The sequence below is a fragment of the Solanum dulcamara genome, chromosome 12 (assembly GCF_947179165.1).
Source record: "Solanum dulcamara chromosome 12, daSolDulc1.2, whole genome shotgun sequence".
NCBI classification, from domain to species: domain Eukaryota; kingdom Viridiplantae; phylum Streptophyta; class Magnoliopsida; order Solanales; family Solanaceae; genus Solanum; species Solanum dulcamara.
Window position 1 is genome coordinate 45,345,563 of NC_077248.1, and position 23,680 is coordinate 45,369,242.

Consider the following 23,680-nt stretch of genomic DNA (forward strand, 5'->3'; position numbering starts at 1 on the left):
ACTATGGTCTGAACTATACTGCTCAGATAGGCTTTTGTTTCTCTGACATAAACTTCCCCAAGTAAAAAGGGTATCCCTTATTGATGACATGAAGAGTACCTCTTACAGCTTTAATTTGGGATAATATGGATACTCGGTAGCAATTTTCAAGATATGTTATAAAGCTATGTTTTATTCCCTTTTTCTTGTTTTGGAAAAATTTTGGCACGCAACACATCGATAATCAAGACTCTACTAGACACAGTCTGCAGACACTCCAAGGACGAACTACTCTGATACCACTTCTGTCATGACCCAATCCCGTAGGCCGTGTCTAGGGTCTGACCTGGACTCCTGTATATATATCTACCAGCTATGGTCAAATCGAGTTGTAAATAACATAATATCATATAACAGAACCCTATTGGGTGATAACATTTTCTAAACCTGTAGCCTCTTTCATCTGTATCACAACATGAAAGGGCACGCAAGCCAACGAGGCTGCCATAACATAACCACACGAACAATATATCATATAGACCCAGCTAAACCAAACTGACATATACAACTCACATATACATATCTGCAGACCTTTAACAATATCAATGACAACATATGGCGGGACAGGGCCCCCGCCGTACCCCTGAATAGACAAAATAGTTCTATATATTAGTAGTCAGTACCAAAAGCTAGGCTCCGATACAATGGATCCTCTTCCAGCTGAGATGAGTTGAATCCTAAGCTGACGGACTCTAAAACCTGTATTTGTACCTATGGGCATGAATACACCCCCCTCCTACGAGAAAAGGAGGGTTAGTACGACATATATATTGAGCATGTAAAACATAACACAATACGACTAGAGGCATATCTAAAATAGAGAAGTAGGGGATAAAATATCAAATCAGAAACCTGTACCTGGAAAAGTAAAATCATGCATGCTCAAATTTTCAATATACATGACCCTATCACGGATCCAATAAATCATATCTGTAGTACCATCACCTTATTATTACAACATATCATCATATCATCATATATATACATACGTACCCGGCTCTCTAGTAAGGGCACGATGAACAATGCAGTGGATTGTGCATGATTACTATTCCCAGCCCCGGGGTCGATAAAAAAAGTGTTACAGTATGTACGATTAGAGTAGTGAGAAACAAAACACAGTTTAAATCATTAATGGAGACTCAATAAAGTCATCAAGTGAATCATCCCTGGAGATTAGGGCAGAAAGTACCTGACGTATACCCTCTAAACGTCACTAAGGACTATGTACAAAGGAGTTTTGGAATATTAGACATATACCAATATGAAATATCTTATAGAAGTTAGAGCATTGGTTATCTCAGAGCCATTCCTTTTTTTACAAACAAGAGCTTAGTCGAATCAATCGTCATACAGTTGTATAGAAGACTGGAGGAGTAGGAATTTAACTACTTTAAAAGTCTTAACATCCAGAAGTGATCAAGAGTCCTAAAGTCATATTCAGAACCTAAGAGTGAAGTTTCCCCGAAGCTTTCATCATCCATAGCCTACATCTAAGACATGCTAAAACGGAAGAGAAAAGATAGGCTTTACATACCTATGTCAAAAACATGCCAAGAGAAAGCTTCACATACCTCTTATGGGTTACTCTTTCTCCCGTTCATCTCGTCGTCCTTTAAACCTAAGTAACATAAAATCAATACGAGTATTAACAACCCTTGGATTTCCAGCACCTTAGGCTACACATAAGTATTCATAGAACTCAACCCTTTGCTTGCTTTCTCGACTTGTTTCTTAACTAGTTAAAGAGTTTACGAAAATTGGGCAGCACCTCCCCTATAATGTGCCCTATCCGAATTTCCAATTCCACTCCTAATACCTACAGCCAACCAAAAATAACCTGCAACATATGTTTAAGCAGTTCATATCAACAATATACAATATAAACTCCAAATGACTCGTTCGGAGCTACGATACCAAAATATGGTGTCTAGCCTTTATTTTGTAGACCCTTTACCTATACGAAACGAGGTGTCGTGTGGATTCAAATAGAAGCACCCCTACACATTTTAGAACATATTTAGGCCCTGCAACAACACACCATACCCCTGCAGTAGTACCTCATAAGAACAATACTTTACTTCGACGACAATTCAACTATAACGACTACAATATAGTTTATTTCGAATGTCAAGCATTACTATGATATTTACACATTTCCAGCCACCTATAGGGCGTGTAAAATACTCCATGACAACACCATAAGGCTCAAATTGGAAGAAGGAACCTTACCTTACCCGAAATTGGCCACAATTCGCCAAGACGCACCTCAGAACTTCTCTAGACGCGCTGAAATTGAGTGGACTATTTGTCTGACTTCCTCGCTTACCCAAATTGGAATTTATTGTTATTAAACATTTTTATATAACCGTGGGATACCATAAATAATGAATTCACGGAACAAAACTCGAACCTAACCTTTTTCTTGAAGTAAACCCGTAGCTCCCTCTGCTTATGTCCCTAGCATTTTTGTCTTTTCCTTTCTCACTTTTCTAGGTGTAAAGCTAAAGAAATGATTCCGTAGACATCATAAGATACATATATATATCTCCCCATGATTAAGGAACACCATAGGTAAGTAATTCATGGAGAGAAACTTGGAAACTTACCTTGGTTTCCTTGTTGCCGCCATAGTACTCTCTGTTAGGCTTAGGTTTTCCTTTTTTCCTTTTGTTTAGCTCTTGGCTGAAATTTTGAATAAGTAATGAACTCCTTAGTCACATATTAAGCATATATAGGTGGGCTTTGGAGGTGAAACGTGTCATTCCCTAAGGGTGACACGTGTCTAACCCTTATTGGACCAACGTAGCTAGGCAACCAATTAAGGGATGCCATGTGTCCTCGGTGGAGCCCACCCCCAAGTAGGTGGGTCACCTACTTGACCCCAAGTAGGTGGATCACCTGCTTCCACATGTCACCTTTCTAGGCTGCCATGTGGCACCTCCTCTTGCTGCCATATGTCATCTTCTCCTCTTCCCCATGGGTTCGTAATCTTATCTTATTTTAAGAACCCGTGTAATCCTTTCTATGTAAGCTTGGTATATCCTTAAGTATCTCAAGTGTATAAGACTTCTAAATTAGTAGCTTACATAGGTAAATCGAGTTCTACGACTCATTGCTTGGCCTCCAATTCCTTCCGGATTCTTATGATTCTATCTCCAACCTTCTCTACTATGGGGTATCACATTCTCCCTTTCTTAGAGTTGTTTGATAGCATTGTAGACTATCTAGATCACATAGTAACTTTTAAGAAGCTTAAGAGACATTCTGAGCTCAAGAGTGTGGGGTGTAACAACCCAAGGTCGTATATAGTAAGATGAGGATCTAATTAAGTTTATGATTTTCTATGTATGCTAAGTAGTATATTTGGGTTGTCAATATGTAGTAGATTGATGGAAGCTTCCTTTATTAGCCTTAAGAGTTTGGTTGAAGGGATCATATATAAAAAATGATGAGCCTCTTAAATATAGTTCAAGTGCCCTCTAGTTAGGTAGTTATGAACTTAGAAGAGTAGTATTAGCGAGTTAAGGAGTAGAAGTCAGACTATTAAGAGTTGAGTAATGTTTCTTTATAAGGTGATGCGGGTGATAATTATAGAAAGACCTCCATAGAAACCAGATGAAGTTAGGAGAAGGATCTCAGAAAGAAGCCCTAAAAGGAATCTTAGTACCTGCACTTAGAGAGTTCAATAGGCATGAGATTGATATTTTTCTAAGTATTAGAGTAAAGAGAATATAGACCAGTTTGGAGAATGTGGAGTAGGTCCATAGCATTAGAGTGTCGGCTTCAGAACTAAAGGAGATATGATGAGTGAGGAACCAAGCCAAGTGATGAGAATCAGATAATGATGTATTTAGAAAAAAAGTTTTGGTGACATATAAATCCATTCCTACTCTAGCGCATTCCTCAAATTTCTATCATTATAACACCGCATTGATGTCCCACATATCAGTAGTATGACCATGACCTATGCTCATACACTTCAACAGATTTACGTTTATGCTCGGTTTCCAGAATAAGAGATGGAGAATCTAGCTTATTGATCTCAAATTTTACTCCATAAGGTTTCAAATATCAGCCTCAACATATGAATTTACTCATATAAGAAGTCAAGTATCATAGTACATTCAGTCTCGAGGGTGCATGATTTACCCTCAGTGGCTTATAAAATAATGTTACATCATGAATGTTCTCAAATTAGAAATCTTTAATGAATCGTCCTTATGATCTTCTGATCAAAGTCTTTTTAATGACCCTTTTTTTCCGTCTTGATAGCAATTTTGATTATAGTAGTTGAGTTATGATAGATGGGAGAGAGTGAGTGCTCTTGATTTTGATATTTGTGGTGTACTTATTCTATTTCAGGTTATAAATATAGAGGAGAAGTGAGATGAGATTTTGTTATGTGCAACAGATAGGTAAGAGTATATCCGGTGTACATCTTAGTAGAAATTGATGTAATTGAAGGTGTAGAGATGATAATGTTGGAATGAGTAATCTTAAGATATGTTGAACTCAAAGAAACCATAAAGTGATTAGAATAATAGGCTTGAATGAGTGGTTGCCATTACGTAAGTGACTGCAGTAGGCTATTGATGTCCTCTTGTTAAGGGTTTCGAGTAAGTGTATTGGAATAGTAATAGTACTAGGCTTGAATGTGGTATTGATGGAATATGGATGAATGCAAGATGCGTTAGGTACTTCTTGATTTGGACTCGAGGTTGGTTGAATATAATGATAGGAGTAGTAGTCTTGGGATAAAATTCCTTGTAGAGGTATAGAACATGAAGCTTATGGTTTAGAATAGCATAATCATCTTATGAGTAGTACCCTATGACTTAGAATTAAGCTTGAACATAGTAACAACATGAAGTTACACTTAGGCTTTGGTGGGAGTTATAAGTTCAGCAAATGAAGCATAGAATTCAAAAGAAGAGCATTGTTCAAAAGAGTTACTATGATCGAAAGCTATCAGTCATATCACGTAATGCATAGTAGTCCTATTCTTATATCAGGCCCATAATTATCTTCCCAAAAGTTATAAGAAATTTTGATGAAAGCTTTTGAGGTAATACTTCTTTCCATGATTCAAATTTAGTGTCTATTTATGAATAAATATTTTAGTTCCAGCATTGCATTCATGCCTTTTATCTTTTCCCATCTAGGTCATCATTTGAGGATGAATGATCCCAAGGGGAAGATATTATAACAACCTAAAATTTTTTATGCTAAGACCTGAAAAATTCTTCATATACTTATAGGCTCAAACTTGATAACTTCTAATTGTATATATGTTTTAGGATCAATTCCTAAGTATTTAAGGTGTATTAAATGTGGTTTAAGGTCATAAGAGATCTCTAACACCAATCCAAGTCCAAAGAATTTCTATCGGCTAAGTTTTTGTATGCATATATGTATAAGGGTCAAATTCAAATGACCATATCTATCAACATATAAGAATTTAGGTAAACCACCACCTATAAAATTAAAGGTCTACATGTCTTCCTTTCAACAACACCAAGATTGCATCAATTGGTGTTAAGAGTAAAAAGTTATAGCTATTTTACCAAAGACGCTCCAACCTGGAAAAAGTCCATGATGGCTCCGCGATGGGGAGAGGATACAGACTTCAGTTCCAAAGCTGAATGACATCTATTTTATTTTGGAATCCTTAAGTTAGGGAATAGGTCTACGACTCATACCTGTGAGTACATATTTTTCCAATCATTCTTTTTAATAAGGGGCATTCCGATCTTTTTTCCACCTTTTCAAATTACCCAATCTATTTTGGGACTAAAATATGTCCCTTATTAGTACCCAATTTGGGGGAGGGGGGGGTTCCCTCATTAAAACCTGAAATATTTGAGAGCAAGAACTAAAGAAAAAAGGAAAAGCTAGGTTTCAATGATTTCAAGCCTACTCTTCAATTGTTTCTTAAGAAATCTTCATTCCAGGTTTGTAAAGCTTAAATGAGAGTATTCATTTCACTCTCATGTCTAAATATATTTAAAATCTTCAAAAACTAATGATATATTGTTGGAATCAAAGCTAGAGTTCTTTATGAAGCTATGGGTTTTCTCCAATAAGATAAGATTTAATTGTTCACTTTGATTTTAAACCTCATGGTACTGATTTAACATGATTTTATTTATGGTCATTACACCCTTATGGCATATTAAGTATGAGAATAAGCATGACACAAATTACAACTTTATGTATGTTATTTTATGATATGACTTATGATCTTAGCCTCTGATATTATTGAAATGATAAGTGATTTTAATACCTATGAGCACTATATGTATACACTGTTTTGGGAGGACTATTTTTTACGAAGAGGATACGGATTTTAGAAAATTACAAGACCCATAACTATGTGCCAATGTAGGATTTGAGTGTACCACCTTATCGGGAAACTCCATAGTCCCTGAGAGGCATACACTAGTGGATCCATCTTGGTATGATATGTTCCTATACCCCAGCAAGGTATAGGATAACCCACCCAATTGGGTTAGCTGTTGGACATTATAAGCTCACATGGTGTATGTCGGTTATAAGAAACTCCTTTATTTTAATTTTGCAATATTACGATGTGTTTTCATATGTTATGATTATTTTAGCATACTCTATTATATATATGTATATGAAAATTTTATGAAACAAAAATTCAGCGACATGTCTATGAATATTTGGAAATAGATTTTTATGATACTTGTTTGGACTCCACTGTTTTCTATTCAGTTCTCATATCATGCATATGCTTTTGAAGGCTTTATTTCACTGTCCACATACATGCACTCTTTTAAATGATTATACTTGTTCCTCTCACTTAGTACATTCCATATACCAATGCATATTTACTCTATGACGTATCCTTTTATGATATAGATTCCGATGCCCGTTCTCAGACTCATGGCTAAGTGATTGCAGTAGTTCCAGTCAGCAGTTGGTGAGTCCTACTTACCTAGGGACTTCCTGGATTAGTTGTTAGTAAGATTTTAGTAGTTTATGTTTTTTTGTTTAAGGTAACTAGAGGCCATGTCCCGGTAAACTTATTTGCTTCAGAAAAAAATTAAAGGCTTTATTCAGGCAGTAAATGTTCAGTTATCATAGATTTATTGACTTCTAATTAAGACTTGTTAATAATATGTTTCATCTTCCACATTAGTTTCATACGATATTCTTATATATGTTATGCGAAGGTTAGCTCGGAGCCACTCATGGTTTTAAGTATTGTGTCTCGGCTAGGGTGTAGACTCGGGTCATGACATATAACTTTCCTAGAGCATTGGTGTTTTTGAATAGACAACTTAGGCCAAAAGCCTAAATTAGGGGTATGATAAGAATGAGGAAATAAACTGGATAAAAGGTTTGAGGAAGTGATTGTTGAAAACATGTGATGAAAGAGATGGAACCCCTCCATATAAAAAAGAGAGAGAGAAGAAAAGGGAAAACAAATGAATGAAATGAACCTGTTGTATTTTGTTTTGAAAATAAAAGGGGTGTCCAATGAGCTACATCAAAAATTTGTGTGCTATGAAGATACCAAGGATGATTTGTGAATTTGAGAAGAATTATAGAAAAGGAAAAAGAGTGAATTTTAAGTCATGCTTGAAGAAGGTAGAGTCAACTGAAATGATCATACCATTGCCCTCAGCCTAATTACAAGTCTTGAAAGACCTTTGTGATATTTCATAAGCCAATTGATGTATTGGTTGAAAAATACGGGCAAGTCTATGGGTGAAATTGTGCATTTTTTTCTCTTTGGGACTATGAGAATTATTTTTTATTCATTAATTATAGTCCTTGATTGACTTTGAGAGAGAATCAAATCATTATTGATGTGAGGGTATTATAATACTTTTGTTGAGCATAAATTTGCATCTGAAGTAGGCGTTTGTGAGCATGAATTCTAATTGATAATGGATAGTTATCGTTTGAAGCTTTGAGTAAATAATTGAACATTGCATGTTTAGATTGAACCTTGTTTGCACTTTCATGTTGATTCTCAATGATTACTACCTGTAGACATCATTTTTGAACCGATTGATTTCTTGATTTACTTGAGGGCAAGCAAATATGTAAGTTGGGGGTGTTGATGAGCTGGGATTTTTTACTTATTTAGGGCTTATAATATAATTGAATAGTGTCCTCTTTGCCTATATTGTGTCCATAACTGACGTAAAAGTGTTGATTTGCAGATATAAAAGATTAGAGATAATGCATTGGCACAACATCGAAGAAAACAACTAAAAATTTAGCAAAATAGTTAAAAAGGAGGTTGGCTCTCACAAAGAAGGTATTGGCGACTAGCCAAGTTGCACCTTTTATCGCCTAAGGGCCTTGAAAGATGAAACCAATAATAAACTATGCTTGGAGAGCCCAACTCCTAAAATGCGACTAATCAAAGTGAAAGGCAAATGCGATCGAGCTCGCAGATATATGTTGAAAATCTTACCTAGGTGACAAGATAAAAAAGCGAGAGGACTGAGAGAATGGCAACACGCCAAAGTGCTAGGCGAGCTCAACTAAGCTCAACCCAAACTTCCTACAGTAATTGAGCACTCTAAGAAGATAAAAAGTTGGGGAGAACTCCAATTGGCGACTCGCCAAAATGGAAATGCGGGGACTTACCAGCTCTCTGTAAGGTCAACCTGAGTCCTAAAGAATTGAGTAACTGGAACAGGAGAATTCTTCTCCATTGGTGACTCGCTGATCCGATCAGTGAGCGCGACTAACATCACTGAAGTGGTCCAAACATGGTTTTCTGTCATATTTTGGGGAAGTTATAAATAGTCTCGGAGAAAGAAAAATGGGTATCTTTACACTGCTATAAACTCAGAGAATAGAACATTCCTACTGATTAGGATTTTAAACATTGCTTTTGGGTTTGGGATTTTGAGCATTGGGCATTTGAAATTGAAGTGAAATTTAGCTGAAACTAATGGGAGAGAATTACTTTGGTATAATTTCTTTCAATTTTGCAATATGTAGCTAAACTTTATCCTTTTTGTGGGGGGGAGGGGTGCTAATATAGTTAAATTGTAATTTCTGAACTTGGATTTTTATGCTAGCTCAATACTTTGTTAATTTGATATAGGTTTTATTAATTCAACATGTGTTCATTTATGAATTAGTTAGGGTTGCAAACTTAGTTCTACTTTTTATCTTCATATTTGCTTGAGAAGGTTATATGATGTGGGTGAATTAATGAATAGTCTTTGATTTATGCTTATCAATTGTGAATTTCTCTCTCTCGAGAAAATTGTGCTAAGGATTGGGTTAATTTGTAACAACATCCATGTTTAGGTTTGACAGAGCTTGCATGGAAAGTCAATTAGTGATCGAAAAATGCTTAACGAGTGATTGTTTAATCTATCCTACTCATTGATATTTAACTATATTGAGTTGTAAGTCTACCTCGTTTGTACTATAATTCTAACTACCACCTCCCCTAGAAGTCACTCCTATACTTGTTTAAACTCTGTGAACAATAATCTTGTTAGAGATAGACTATTAAACTCTTTTAATTTATAATTGAAACTCAGAATTTATATTTTGTTACACTTTTTTTATTTCAACTCTTTTACCAGTTAGAACACTTTCTACTTCATATTTGAATTCTTTTCAAATGCCATTCCTTGTGGGATTCCACCCTGACTCTTAGTTGTGTATCTTTTATTGACAACGATCACTTATGCCTGAAATTATAAAAGTACACCTGAGTGTTATTAGGTGGGCAATGAGCTCTAAGAGCCATGGATTTAAATTATTCGAGTTTTAATGGACATCAAAAGTGAAATCCAAAAAATATTGATATACGAATTAAATTAAATAGGACCTGTTTAAAAAAATGGAGTGGCCTACAATTTATCTACTTCCTTTGTTTCAATTTAGGTAAAACACATATGTAGATCTTTAAACTTGCCCCTAATTTTATTTTGACATTCCAACTCAACCTTATTCCCTTTTAACCTTCAACTTCAATTTTCATGTACCATTTAAATACAATATTTTTACATAACATAATTATTAGGTGAGTGTTAGAAAAGTAAAAAGTATTAAATTACATACTATCATTTATTTTATTTTCTCCATGAAATCAGGATTAACTCAACTCTAATATGGATCCTTATAATTATTTTCTGTCATGACCCAATCCCGTAGGCCGCAACTCATACCTGAGTTGGACACTCATACGTATCCTTAGCCCAAATTAGCATATTACCAAAATAAACAAATATAAAAATTAATTAAGATCACTAGATTGCACACGAAAATAGATGCAGCTCACGAAAGACGATAAGGCCGTCACGGAACACAAAAGCCCAAAATATATACAGAACCCATAAATACATATCTACAGACCTCTACAACACGATAGCATAATCATATGACGGGACAGGGCCCGTTCGTACCCCTTACCAACATATACATATAGACATAGCATAACGAGAGAACTAATAAAAGTGAGCCTTGTACTTAGATAAGGATAGGGATCCTTGCTCCAATCTGTCAAACTTATCTCTATACTGATCATGGAGGATATAAGGCACAAACCTCTCAAGAAACACCTTTGTAAAATACTCCCAACTAATCATAGGGGAAACAACAGGTCTACGGGAAATAACCGATCTCCACCACTTTTTTGCGACCCCTGTAAACTGATATGAAGTGTAAGCTACTCCATGTGCCTCAAGGATTCCCAGGTTGAACAACCTTTCCTAGAGAGCACTGTCAAACAGTAGAGTGGATGTTCTATGCAAGTAGATCGGCAACTCAAACGTCTATAACTCCGAACATGTAATACAGCCCCCAAAGAAAGGGGGTCAGTACATAAAATATATTGAATATGTAAAGCATGGACTGTAGTAAATAAATTTATCACCAGAACAGAATGTACAAAACAAATGAGCGAAATATCCAGAAATATCAAAATTCTTATCACAACCCCTAATAATGCATGCAGAAAAACATATGTCATATCCGTCCCTATTATGGGAAGCAGTGAACAAAACGTGGTCTCCATCCCGTCAACGGCGCCACAGCACAACATAACTCCAGGGTAGGGAATATCTTTGTAACAGATCATATCATATCAAATGGCCATATCATATCATCAGATATCAACATATGTGTAAATGGCACAACATAACTCCACAACCCATGTACAGGGTATACCTTCCCCCTCACGTCGAGGCACGGCGAACAAGGCAGAGAAGTACGCACGATCATATATCTCCTAGCCCGGGCTCAGTGAAGGACATATTGAGGAATCCACGAGTAGAGTAGTGAGAAACTAAATATAATTTAAATCATATTTGAGACTCAATGGAATGATCAAAATGAGATATCATTCAAAAATCAAGACAAGCGCCATATCAAGTACCTTTTGAATGTTACTATGGATTGCATCAAAATAGAACCTCTGGAAATCTAAAACATTGGAAATCCAAGTGGCTCTAAGAATAGGAACTTACTTGGAAACATATAAAAATCATATATTTATTTCATAAAGACCATGACAAATAAAGGAAGATAGCTTTATATTTTTTTACTACTCTCCATCATATAGAAGGCTTGAGAGCCATAGCTTTATTATTATGGAAGTTCTAACATTAGGTAGTAGATAAGAGTTATAAATCATGCTCGGAGCTTTATGGATGGGATAACCACCAAAACATACATCAAGTAATACTTATCTCAAAACATGTCAAGAGAAGAAAGGGGTAGCTTTACATACCTATGCAAAAAACATGCCAAGAGAAAGAAAGTAGCTTCACATACCTCTTAGGGATTACTCTTAACCACGTTCACCTCGTCGTCTTTTGAACCTATTTAACATGAGAGTAATAATAAGATTAATAACCTTTCACTTTCCAATTTCTAACTCTACAACCACGTATCCATAAGAATCATTTCCTTATCCATTTCCCTTAACTAGCTTATTACTAGCTCCGGAGTTACCGAAAATTGGGCAGCATCTCCACTATAACTTCCACATCCCCAAGATTTCAACTCGGCCAAAATATCAACAAACATACCAACAACAACAACCAACAACATATTTACAAGTAAATTACTTCAACTTTACACAATACAAACTCCAAACAACTCGCTTAACTACGATACCAAAATAGAGTTTTTAATCTTTATTTTGTAAAACCTTTAACAATATGAAACAGAGGGTCATTGGATGAAACCAGCATCAACCACACCCTTATTAAAACACCTTCCATACCTTCACCACGCAATCAAACCATCTGCAACTGTAGCACCACAATCACAACACATTACCCGACTTCGATTCAACTATAACGACTTCAATTTAGTTCATTTCTAACGTCAAGCATACTTATGCAATTTTTCCACTTATAACCTTATTTAAGACATTTAATATACCTCATAACATCATCATCAAATCCAATTTTAAAGGAAAAACCTTACCTTTCCCAAAACTCGCCAAAACTAGCCAAAACTCGCCTCGAAAGTTCCTTTAGCGCGACTAAAACTTTGTGGCTGCTTGTTGTCCTTTTGGTGCTGACCCAAATCTTAAATTTATATTGCTAACACCTTAATATCATCATGGTATACCCTACATAATTAATTCATAAAACAAAATTGGAGGACTTACCCTTTTTTTCTCCAACCTGTGGCTCTCTCTTCTCTAGCTCAAGGTTTCTCTTCTCTTCTTTTTTTCTCTAGAAGTTTGTAGATAAGAATGAATTTGGTTATAGATAAGAATGACTCATAAAATATATATATATATATATATATATATATAGGCTACCTTAGGGGGGGACACATGTCATCCCCTAAGTGGTGACACGTGTCAAACCCTTAGTGGGCCAATGCATCACCTCCTTCACTTAGAGGATGCCACATGGAATGTGGGGCCCACCACCTTGATTTAGATGATTCCACATGGCACTTCCAGCTGCTGCCCCATGTCACTCTCTTTTCCTCCTCGTGGGTTCGTAATCTCGTCTTACTTTACGAACCTATGTAATATTTGCTACGTAAGCTTGGTATGTACTCAAGTAGATTAAGTATGTAACACATCCAAAGTAATATCTTACACAAGTAAGTCGAGTCCTATGACTTACTACTTAGCCTCCAATTCCTTCCGGATTCTTATAACCCTATATCCAATCTTCCTTATTATGGGGTATCACATTTTCCCTTCCTTAGAGTTTTTTGGTAGCGTTATAGATTATCCGGCTCACATGGTTACTTTTAAGAAGCTTAAAAACCTTTCAAGGTACAAAAGTACGGGGTATAACATTTTCCCCCAAAAGACTTTGGTAATTATTTCTCCAAAACAAACAAGTTCCATAACCTACTCGTTAGAGAAACCTTTTAAAACAACAATTCTTCCCCAAATTCTCACCCTTAGAAGATGAAACCTTCTGCAATTATCAATGATTTTTTCCCATTTAAAGACTAAAATCATCTAAAAGTAAAAATTGTTTTGGTTGTTGTTAAAAAGGAACTTTGGTTGGTGCTGGTAAGGGAATCGATTAACCATGCTTTGTAGTTTTTTTAATGCTTTGTAACTTTTTCTTTTATTTTTTTAGTGTTTCTCATTAAGCTATTTTTGGTAGAAAACATAGATGTTTAGTTCTGAAATTCACAGTAAGTCTTCTGATGATATTCTTCTTTGGCCTTTTTTTTCATGTCAGTGTAAATCTAATTCATGGCAAAAGATACATTCTTGTTCGATTTCATCATGATAGGACTTTTACCAAAGCTCTGAACCTAAAATATGTTTGGGAGAGAGAATTAAAGATAACTCCTATCGACAAAGATCTTTTTCCTTTGTTGAATTAAGTTGTTATACAAAGGATATAGGGTATGCATATGTTGGGGGTTTATATGTATTTAACTCTAATTCCAATAAATTTGTTTTGTTGGAAAATGACAAACAAATTTTAAATATTGTATCTCACCTTAAGCATGGTGCTTTTTTTTAGATTTGTTTATTAGCCATCTTGTTAAACAATCCATTTTGGTGGAAGGAAGACTCCCATTTGGATTTTTAAGTGAGATTGGGGTGGTCCAAAATAGTGAAAATTCAATAAATAAAGGGTCTAGGGATGCATTAGGTGAAAACTCTCAACTTATTTCCGAACAAATTACTGTACACCCTAAACTTATTGCTCAATAAACTCCTGTAAACCCTCAACCTATTGCTAGAGATGCAAAAATCAATTCATATATGACCGAGGATGAAGAAACAATAGATATAGGAGATGAAAATACTAATGTAGAGGAAGATGTTATACCTGAGCAAGATGATAGAGATTTGCCTGCAAATCTAGTCAGTAGTGAGTCTGAATTAGATGTTATACCTGAGGAAGATGATAGTGAGTTAGATAAGGATCTAAGAGCATTTAGAACAGAAAGAATAAGAAAAAATCATCATCATCAAAAGAGTAAGGTGTCTGTTCCAGCACTAGAGGTTGAGCTAGGGGAGTCTGGAGTAGAAAAAGGTTTTAATAACATTAATAACATGCCAAATAAAAGGGATAAGTATGTTGTAAGATTGGGGGAAGACGAGGACTACTATAGTACTCAGATATTGGAAGTGATGTCAGTAAATATGAGTTGAATGTTCTATATCAAAGAAGAGCCGACTTATCGGCTAAACGAAAGAGTAGAAAATTAAGGTTTGGTCCTGGTTGTCAGATAATTATATTTGAACTTGAGAGTGTTGTATAGTTTAGAAAAGCTATGCAATCTTATGTTGTAGAGAAAAAAAATGCAACTCAAACTTAAGCCTAATGAGAACCACATAGTTAGAGTCAAATGTAAAAATAAAATACTATGCAAATGGGAGATATATGCAAGCACTGAATTCTGGTGACTTTATTATGAAGAAGTACCACCCATTTCATCACTACACTACCAAATAAACAAGAAAAAATTGTGTACTTCTGAGTACATTGCATATAAATTTCAAGATAGGATTGCATCTCAACCAAACGTAAAACTTTAGGAGATTCAGGAGTTGATAAAGGATAAATTACGTTTGTATGTAGAATATGCTATCTGTTATAGAGCCAAATGCAGGGTAATGAGTCAGTTTATGGGTGTAACACCCCCAAAGTTCTGTCACAACCCGAATCCGGTCCATGAAGGCGTCTACTATAACCCCCGAGTAGGCAATTCAAACCTCACTCAAGCGGAAGTTTACATTAATTTAATTAAATTAAACAAATATCATAAGAAAGCGGAAGAAAGACTATTATAGAAAGAGATATTGGACCAAGGTATAGATATATAAATATGATACAAAATATACAAAAAGTCCCGAAAGTGACCAAAAACTAGAACGAACTCTGGACCTGGTGTCACCTATTCATGAGCTACTAAGTACAAAAGCTGACAATATCAATATATAATATAGAACTGACTGTCCAAAGTGCAAAATACAAGTCAATACAAATGAAGGAATATAGCAAGTCTCTGAATGCTGGAAGCTCACTACAGTCCAGAACTGGTACCGCTAAGGATGATCAGGCACGCACTGGGGTGTCTCACACTGGGAACTGCCTCAAAAAAATGCAAAAGTGTAGTATGAGAATCAAAACACGGGGTACTCAGTAGGCATCATAGGCTGAATGACCTCAGAAAAAACTAATATATAATAAACAATACGATGATACTAATAATAAAAGTAGAGAAGCATAAAACTACGATTACGAGGAAAGAGGGTACAAGAAGATCATGTAATGGTCAAGTAAATCCAATCAATTAGGTAATCACATTAATAGTCTCCACTCACAAAATATTGGAAGGATGCATAAATGTAAACTAGTAGATATGGAACAATACTTCCAAAAATATCATGGAGCGCCCGGAATAACCCCCGAGCTCATCGATATCAAAATAATAACCCAAAATATATGTCAATGGGCATCCGGAATTTACACCTCGAGCTTATCAATGATGAATATAATAGTGTAGCCCAAGGTTAATAAAAAGGCCACTCGAAATCATACCTCGAGCTCGTCAAATAATGAAATGCCATAAATAAAATATCATCGGTATTTCCTTAAATTCCTTATACTTATTCATCAACCAAAATCTTAGTCTCATCGTTTATTATTCTTTAAAAGATTTTTAATCATCGGCGATGTAATCTAGGCAAGTAATATGTCAAATCACATTTCAGTCAAGTTGGGTAAAATCCCGCCAAGGACATCAATTCACTAACCTAAGACTCTGGTGTACCAAAAGCACGACCTCAAGGCCCAACATTTCAATGCCAAAAGCAAACAAGACATAAGTATAAGCAAAATCACAACAAGAGGAAAACTGAAACCAAACATGTCAAACAAGCAACATCTTAAGCTCAAATCACCTAGAGGCAATTCTAAGGATTCTAAGTGATGCAAACAAGTCAAGATAGCACCTAGACTAGGGCTCCAAGGGCTAAAACTCAAACTAGTTACTAACGATGATCATCGACTCAAAATTTCTCAATGGGTATCAACACCTAAATCACCAATCTAATCACACGTTACGACTGAAAATATATTAATTTTACCAAGCCAAGTCTAACAAGAGGAAGCTATAACCTATCTCAAGGTCAAAACCGTACAAAAAATGATAAACCAAAGCTTTTCCTTTCCTGACCGCCTCCGAACGATGCCACTCTATCAAATTATCGAAGAACACATCAAAACAAAGCCAAAGATACCCATATTACTATAATTAAAAATAGAACCAAAATTGAGTCAACATTAGACATTAGGATCCGCGCACAAAATCAAAAAGAAAACTCCATCACAAGTTCACAAATAGCTTAAGGAACTTGTACTCCAAAAATGGGTCGATTTTGAGCATTGAAAGAGCTCACAACCCCCCTCCCCCAACCAATTTCAAGCCCTAGAATAGCAAAAAATGCAAGGAAACAACAAATGTACGTGAGACTTACAGGTTTTTTTAGAATGAGAAAGGGTCTCAAAATGTCCCCATAAGAATTTCCAACTTAGCAGAACAAGATTCATCAAAAAAGACGAAAAGGATCTCTCAATATTGAAATTTTACTAAGTCCCAAAATGGGACTTAGCTGTTGGAATGGGTATGATGTATTTAGTTAAATAAGTGAAATTTCCCCTTCGCAATCGCGAATTGGGCCATAACTAATCCATCACAATCGTGATGGTCAACCACGTGATCACGATGCCCAAATTTTCATGGATTAGCGATCGCGGACCCCTGGGTCGCGAACGCGATGAGTAAAAGGCCCAACACCAGTAGTTCAGCTGGTGTTGAAGTTTAAGGACTTGAATTTTCTTTGATGGGGGTACAAAATTTATTCAAAACCCCATCAGCGCAAATGAACTATGCCACCCAACTGGAAACGACATTCTAGACTCAACATAATTGATGAAATGACCAACGAGGTCATCTTGTTGAAATATTAACCAACTCAAATAGCCAAAAGCTCACTTCAAGAACCTTGGGAACCAAACCAAAGGTCTCTCTAGACCAAACTCAATATTTTGAGGCTAATCGCGCTTACAAAATTTTCATTCAAGCAAGTTTACTCAAAATGTCGACCGAAGTCAAACTTGGCCAAATCTTAAAGTTAAAATGGCAAAACCACACAAACTCAAAATGAAGACTCCTTAACCCAAATAGACCTTTCTTCTAGACAAAAATGGACTTTTCGGAGTTGATGGAACCATTGAAATTCCCATCCAACACCCGAATCTCGAGATGTTGACTAAAGTCAACTCTTTTCACTTAAATCTTCTAAAAAGAGAAAATCTTGCACAAACTCACCAAACCACCTCGCGGAGCGTACCTCCCATCCAACATCATATAAGAGCTATAAAAGAGCTAGGGAAGGGGTAACATGGTAAAAATAAGCAAAAGCACAGAAATGTTATACCCTGCACTTTTGCACCTTGAAAATTGTTCCTGAACTTCTTGAAAATGGCTATGTGACCCCTACTGTCCACACACATCAAATAACTCTAAAGAAAGAAGAATGTGATACCTTGTAGTAGGGAAGGTTGGAAATAGGGTTATGAGAAGTCGGAAGGAGTTGGAGGACAAATAATGAGTCGTAGGACTCAACTTACCTATGTAAGCTATTAATTTAGAAGTCTTACATACTTAAGCCACTTGAGTACATACCAAGCTTACATAGCATAGATTACATAGGTTATTAAAATAAGATGAGATTATGAAACCACGAGGAGGAAGAGAGAATGACATGTGGAAGCATAGGGAGGTAACACATAGCAGAAGGTGACCCACCTACTTGGGGGGTGGACCCCACTGCCATGTGGCATCTCCTAATTGGCAGTATGTATGTGTTGGCCCAATGGGGGCTGGACATGTGTCGCCCTTAGGGATGACATGTGTCACCCCATAAGGCAACATATATCTACTTTTTAAATGACTCTTAGTCTTATTCCTTATCCAAAAACTTCAGCAAAGACAAGGAACAAAAACCCTAAACTAAGAGAGGAAAAGGTGATGACCTAGGGAAGAAAAAGAGGTAAGTACCGATTTTGTTATATAAATTAATTATCTAGGGTATACCAAGATAATATGGAGGTTTTAATAGAATAAAATCATGGTTTGGAGTAGCACCAAATGGATAGCAAGAAGCCACGATTTGTTAACTGCGTTAGAAAAGTTTCTGAGGCAAGTTTTGGCCAATTTCGGATAAGGTAAGGTCTTTCCTTACAATTTGAAGTTTATGGTGTATTTATAGGTTGTATTATACACCTTTTATATGTCTTTAAGTGTAATAATGTCGTATAAATGCTCGACATTAGAAGTAAACTAAATTGGAGTCGTTATAGTTAAATTATAATCAAAATAAGGCTTTGTGCGTGTGGGGTCCTACTGCAGGTGTGTGGTGGTGTGTTGCAGGGATGGAACATGGCCTAAAATAGGTGTGGGTGATTCTGTTTTCATCCACCCGACCCTCCTTTTTGTATGGTTAAAAGTGTTGCAAAATGAAAGCTAGGAACCCTATTTTGGTATCATAATTTTCAGCAAGTTTTTTGGAGCTTGTGTGGTGTAATGTTTCCATGTTTTGTGTGTATATGAGATTCAATTTATTGTTTTTGGTTGGATTTAGTACTTAGGGATGTAATTGAAAATTCAGATAGGGCATGTTATAGGAGAAGTACTGCCCGATTTCCGGTAACGCCTTAACTAAAGAACTAGCTGAGAAGACGAGCAAAAAATGAGTTCTATGAATACTTGGGTGCAACTTAAGATGTTGAAAATTCAAGGGTTGTTGATATTCATATTTATTCCGTGTTGAATAGGTTCAAAGGATGAAGAGGCGATTGTGATAAAGAGTAACTCGTAAGTGGTATGGGAAGCTTCCTCTTTGCATATTTTTGGCATAAGTATGTAAAGTTATCTTTCTTTCCTTTTGGTATTCTTAGTCTTAAGTGGGTTGTATATGAAATGTGGGGGTAATTCAATTCTTAAGCATCTATTATTTACTTCTAAATATTGAACTCCTATAGTAGTTGAACTATTTCCCTGGAAACCTCTATATGTTAAAGAGGTACCAAATGTACAGGCTCCAAGTCTTAAAAACTATATGATAACAAGTGTTCTGGTTCCATAAGCATTTTGGCCTTATATTAATACATGTCTAGGGTCCCCGAGATTACAATTGATATAGCCCATAATGGCATTTAGAGGGCACTCGAGATGACTACACTATACTCAAGTCCTAAGACGAAAGTTTAATCTTCTTATACGGTCAAGTCTCTGATAATATTTTAAATTGCATATGGTTACTCACTACTCTACTAATGCATACTGTAACCCTTCTATCACCAAGTACCGGGCCGAGGTATGTAGATGTGCATAGTTTACTGTATTATCCACTGAGTCCCTCACTAAAAGGGTACACTATACAAGGATATGATAACGCAATGACATGAAAAACTCACTGAGTCCCTCACTAGAGAGCCGGGTACGTATGTATATATGTGATGATGTGTTGTAATAAGGTGGTGATGGTGCCGGGTCTATGATGGTCGTACATATATGATTCACCGGATCCCTGATAGGGCTGGCTATATTGTATAATTTGAGCATGCATGTTTTATGATTCACAGGGTACAGGTACAGGTTTCTGATTTGATATTTTATCCCCTGCTTCTCTATTTCAGATATGCTTCCAATTATATTATGTTATGTTTTACATACTCAGTACATATATTGTACTAACCCCCTTTCTTCGGGGAGCTGCGTTTCATGCCCACAGGTATAGATACAGGATTTGAGAGTCTGTCACCTTAGGATTCCATTTTGCTCAGCTGGAAGAGGCTCTATTATATCGGAGCTTGATTTTTACACTGACTGCTGATGTGTATAATTGTTTTGTTTATTCAGGGCTACGGCGGGGGCCCTATCCTGTCATATGTTGTCATTAATATTTTTAAAGGTCTGCAGACATGTGTATGTGGGTTGTGGATGTCAGTTTGGTTCAGCTGGGTCTATATGATGTATTATACGTGTTATTATGTTGTGGAAGCCTTATCAGCTTACGTGCCCTTTCATGATGTGATACAAATAAAAGAGGCTACAGGTTTATGGAAATATTATCATCCAATAGGGTTCTGATGCATACTACTATGTTGTTTATAGTTTGACTTGACCACAACTGATAAATGTGTATACGAGGGTTCAGGTTGGACCCCAGTAGTGGCCTATAAGGTTGGGTCATGATAGAAGTGGTATCCGAGTAGTTCATCCTTGGATTATCTGCAGACCGTGTCTGGTAGAGTCTTGATTATCGATGTGTTGCGTGCCTCATCTATAAATAGGAAGCTATAGGACATTTAGGATATTACCTTTTTTTTCACATCGAAGATCGTTCTATAGATCCGAGTCATAGGAAAACTCCTTATACTAACCTTGGATCTTAACAGAAGGATGACATCAACAGAAGGAAGTAATTGACGACATGAGAAGTTACGAAGTACGCAGGTAAGTAAAGGCACAAAAGATATCTGTTGGGTAAGGTATTGAAGAAAAAATTAAAATGTAAAGTCGAAAACTGAAGGGAAAAGTAGACAGGAAAGTGCAACAAATGCGGTCTGGAGTTGGACATACGAGGTAAATCCATTATTTTTATACTATTATTGGTATTGAAAGCCATGTGTGGCTGCGATATAAGATGATATTGAAAGCCCTGTGTGGCTATGGTGTGATATGAATATATATATATATGTTGGACCTGTGAGGCATTATTGATATTTTCTGCATATGACCTTGGAGGTCATGACAACATACACTATTAAAAGGACTTTCATCCTGAAAGTCAAGGATGGAAAGACACTTGGTGGCTCAAAAAGATAAGGATACCGGGCCGCATGTCCTGCTCGGTCTCCCAAGTAGCCTTCTAGAACGGACAATGACTCCACTAGACCTTCACCGACAGGATCTCCTTAGACCTTAACTTCCTAACCTGCCTGTCCAAAATAGCCACAGGCTCCTCCTCAAATGCTAAAGACTCATCAAACTGAACCGATTCCCACTGAAGCATGTGAGACTCATTTAGAATGTACCACCGCAACATAAAAACATGGAATACAGGGTGAACACCTGAAAGTGTTGGGGCTAAAGCAAACTCATAAGCTACCTCTCCTACCCGCCTCAGGATCTCAAAAGGGATAATGAACCTGGGGCTAAGCTTACCCCTCCTCCCAAATCTCATCACTCCCTTCATGGGCGGCACTCGCAGGAATACCTGGTCTCCAACCATAAACTCCAAAGGCCGAACCCTTCGATCAACATAACTATTCTACCTACTATGGGCAGCACAGAGTCTATTCTAGATCAAACTCTGTCCATCAAATCACACAGTAAATCAATGCCCCAAGGCCTAACCACAAAAGTATTAAACCAACACATTGTGGGTCAGCATCTTCTATAATATAATGCTTCAAAAGGTGCCATGGGGATGCTCGAATGGTACTTGTTATTATATGCGCACTCTGCCAAAGATAAGGACTGATTCCACTAACCTCCAAAATTAATAACATAAGACTATAGCATGTCCTCCAAAACTTAAATAGTCCTCTCTGACTGAACATCAGTCTGGGGTGGAATGTTATGTTGAGCTTGACTCGGGTATAGACCCCAAAAATGTGAAGTGAACTAAGTATCACAGTTTGAATGGTAGATACTAGCACCCCCTATAATTGGACCGCTTCTCGGATGTAAATCTGAGCCAACCTCACTGAAGTGTAGGTAGTCTAGACCAGTAAGAAGTGAGCAAACTTAGTCAATCGATCTACAATGACCCAAAATAGAATAAAAACATCTGGAGGTTCATGGTAAACCCAATACAAAGTCCATATCTATCCTTTCCTACTTTTACTCTGGAATGGGTAACCATTAGGTCAAACCACCCAACCTCCAATGCTCGAACTTAACCTGTTGATAGTTTAAGCACCTAGCCACAAAAGCAGAAATGTCTCGCTTTATCCCACACCACCAGTAATGCTTTCGTAGGTCAGATACATATTTTCCACTCCTGGATAAATTGAATATTTGGAATGATGGGACTCTTCAAGCATGAGCCTAAATCTCCAATTCTAGGAACATAGATACGACTCTTAATCTTCAAAATGCCCTCCAAATCTAAGGTCTCCTTCCTAGCTCTCTACTGAGTACTCTATCATAAATCACCCTCAGCTATGGATCATCAAACTGCTGTGCCCGAATCTGCTCCATCAAGGAAGACCTAACCTCTACACAAGCTAGTACATTGTCCAGCTCAGAAATATCAAAATAAGCCATTTGGTTAGCTAAGAACTAAATGTCCAAAGCTAAAGGCCGCTCCTTAACTGATAAGAATGCCAAAATTCCCATACTCACCGCTTTTTAGCTAAAAGCATTTGCTACTACATTTGCTTTGCCCGGGTAATAGAGAGTAGTGGCATTATAGTTCTTCAGTAATTCCAACCACCTAGGTGGATCAAATTATGGTCTTTCTGGCTGAAGATATACTGAAGACTATGGTGGTCAGTGCAGATCTTACAATGGGGACCATACAAATATGACTCCAAATCTTCAATGCAAAGACTACCATCCCCAACTCCATACCATGTGTGGCGTAGTTTCGCTCAGGCACCTTTAGCTGCCTTGAGGCATATGCAATAACTCTACCCTTCTACATCAGAACACAAACCAAGACATCATCTGAAGTATCATAATAAACTATAAATACCTTTCCCTCAATAGGAAGGGTAAGAATCAGAGATGAAGTCAACTACTGCTATCTTCGCCAGATCTACCATAATCCCATCCTTAGACATAAGTGCCCCAAGAATGCCAAAGACTCAAGAAAAAATTCACACTTAGGGAATTTGGCATACAATTATTGATCCTGCAGGATCTGAATATCCTTAGGTGCCGCTCATGTTGCTCTCTACTTCCAGAGTAGACTAGAATGTCATCAAAGAATATGATAACGAAGAAGTCCAAGTAGGGGCTGAGCACACGGTTCATCAAATCCATGAATACTGTGGGGCATTAGTTAACCCGAAAGACATGAATAGGAACTCTTAGTGGCTGAATCGAGTCCTAAAAGCAATCTTTGGGATATCTGCCTCTCTAATCCTCAACTGGTGATACC

General features: G+C 36.8%; 1 protein-coding gene across 1 annotated transcript; it reads right to left on the reverse strand.

Annotated features, from left to right (window-relative positions):
- Positions 1-21,460: 21,460 nt before the first annotated feature.
- On the reverse strand, positions 21,461-21,802 carry LOC129875737 (uncharacterized). The gene has a single exon (XM_055950990.1). The coding sequence runs from the start codon at positions 21,800-21,802 to the stop codon at positions 21,461-21,463; it is 342 nt and encodes a 113-aa protein (XP_055806965.1).
- Between the last annotated feature and the right edge of the window lie 1,878 nt (positions 21,803-23,680).

Excerpts from the sequence above, each read along its gene's own strand:
- LOC129875737 (XM_055950990.1), bottom strand. The coding sequence starts at position 21,802 with ATGGTTGGAGACCAGGTATTCCTGCGAGTGCCGCCCATGAAGGGAGTG.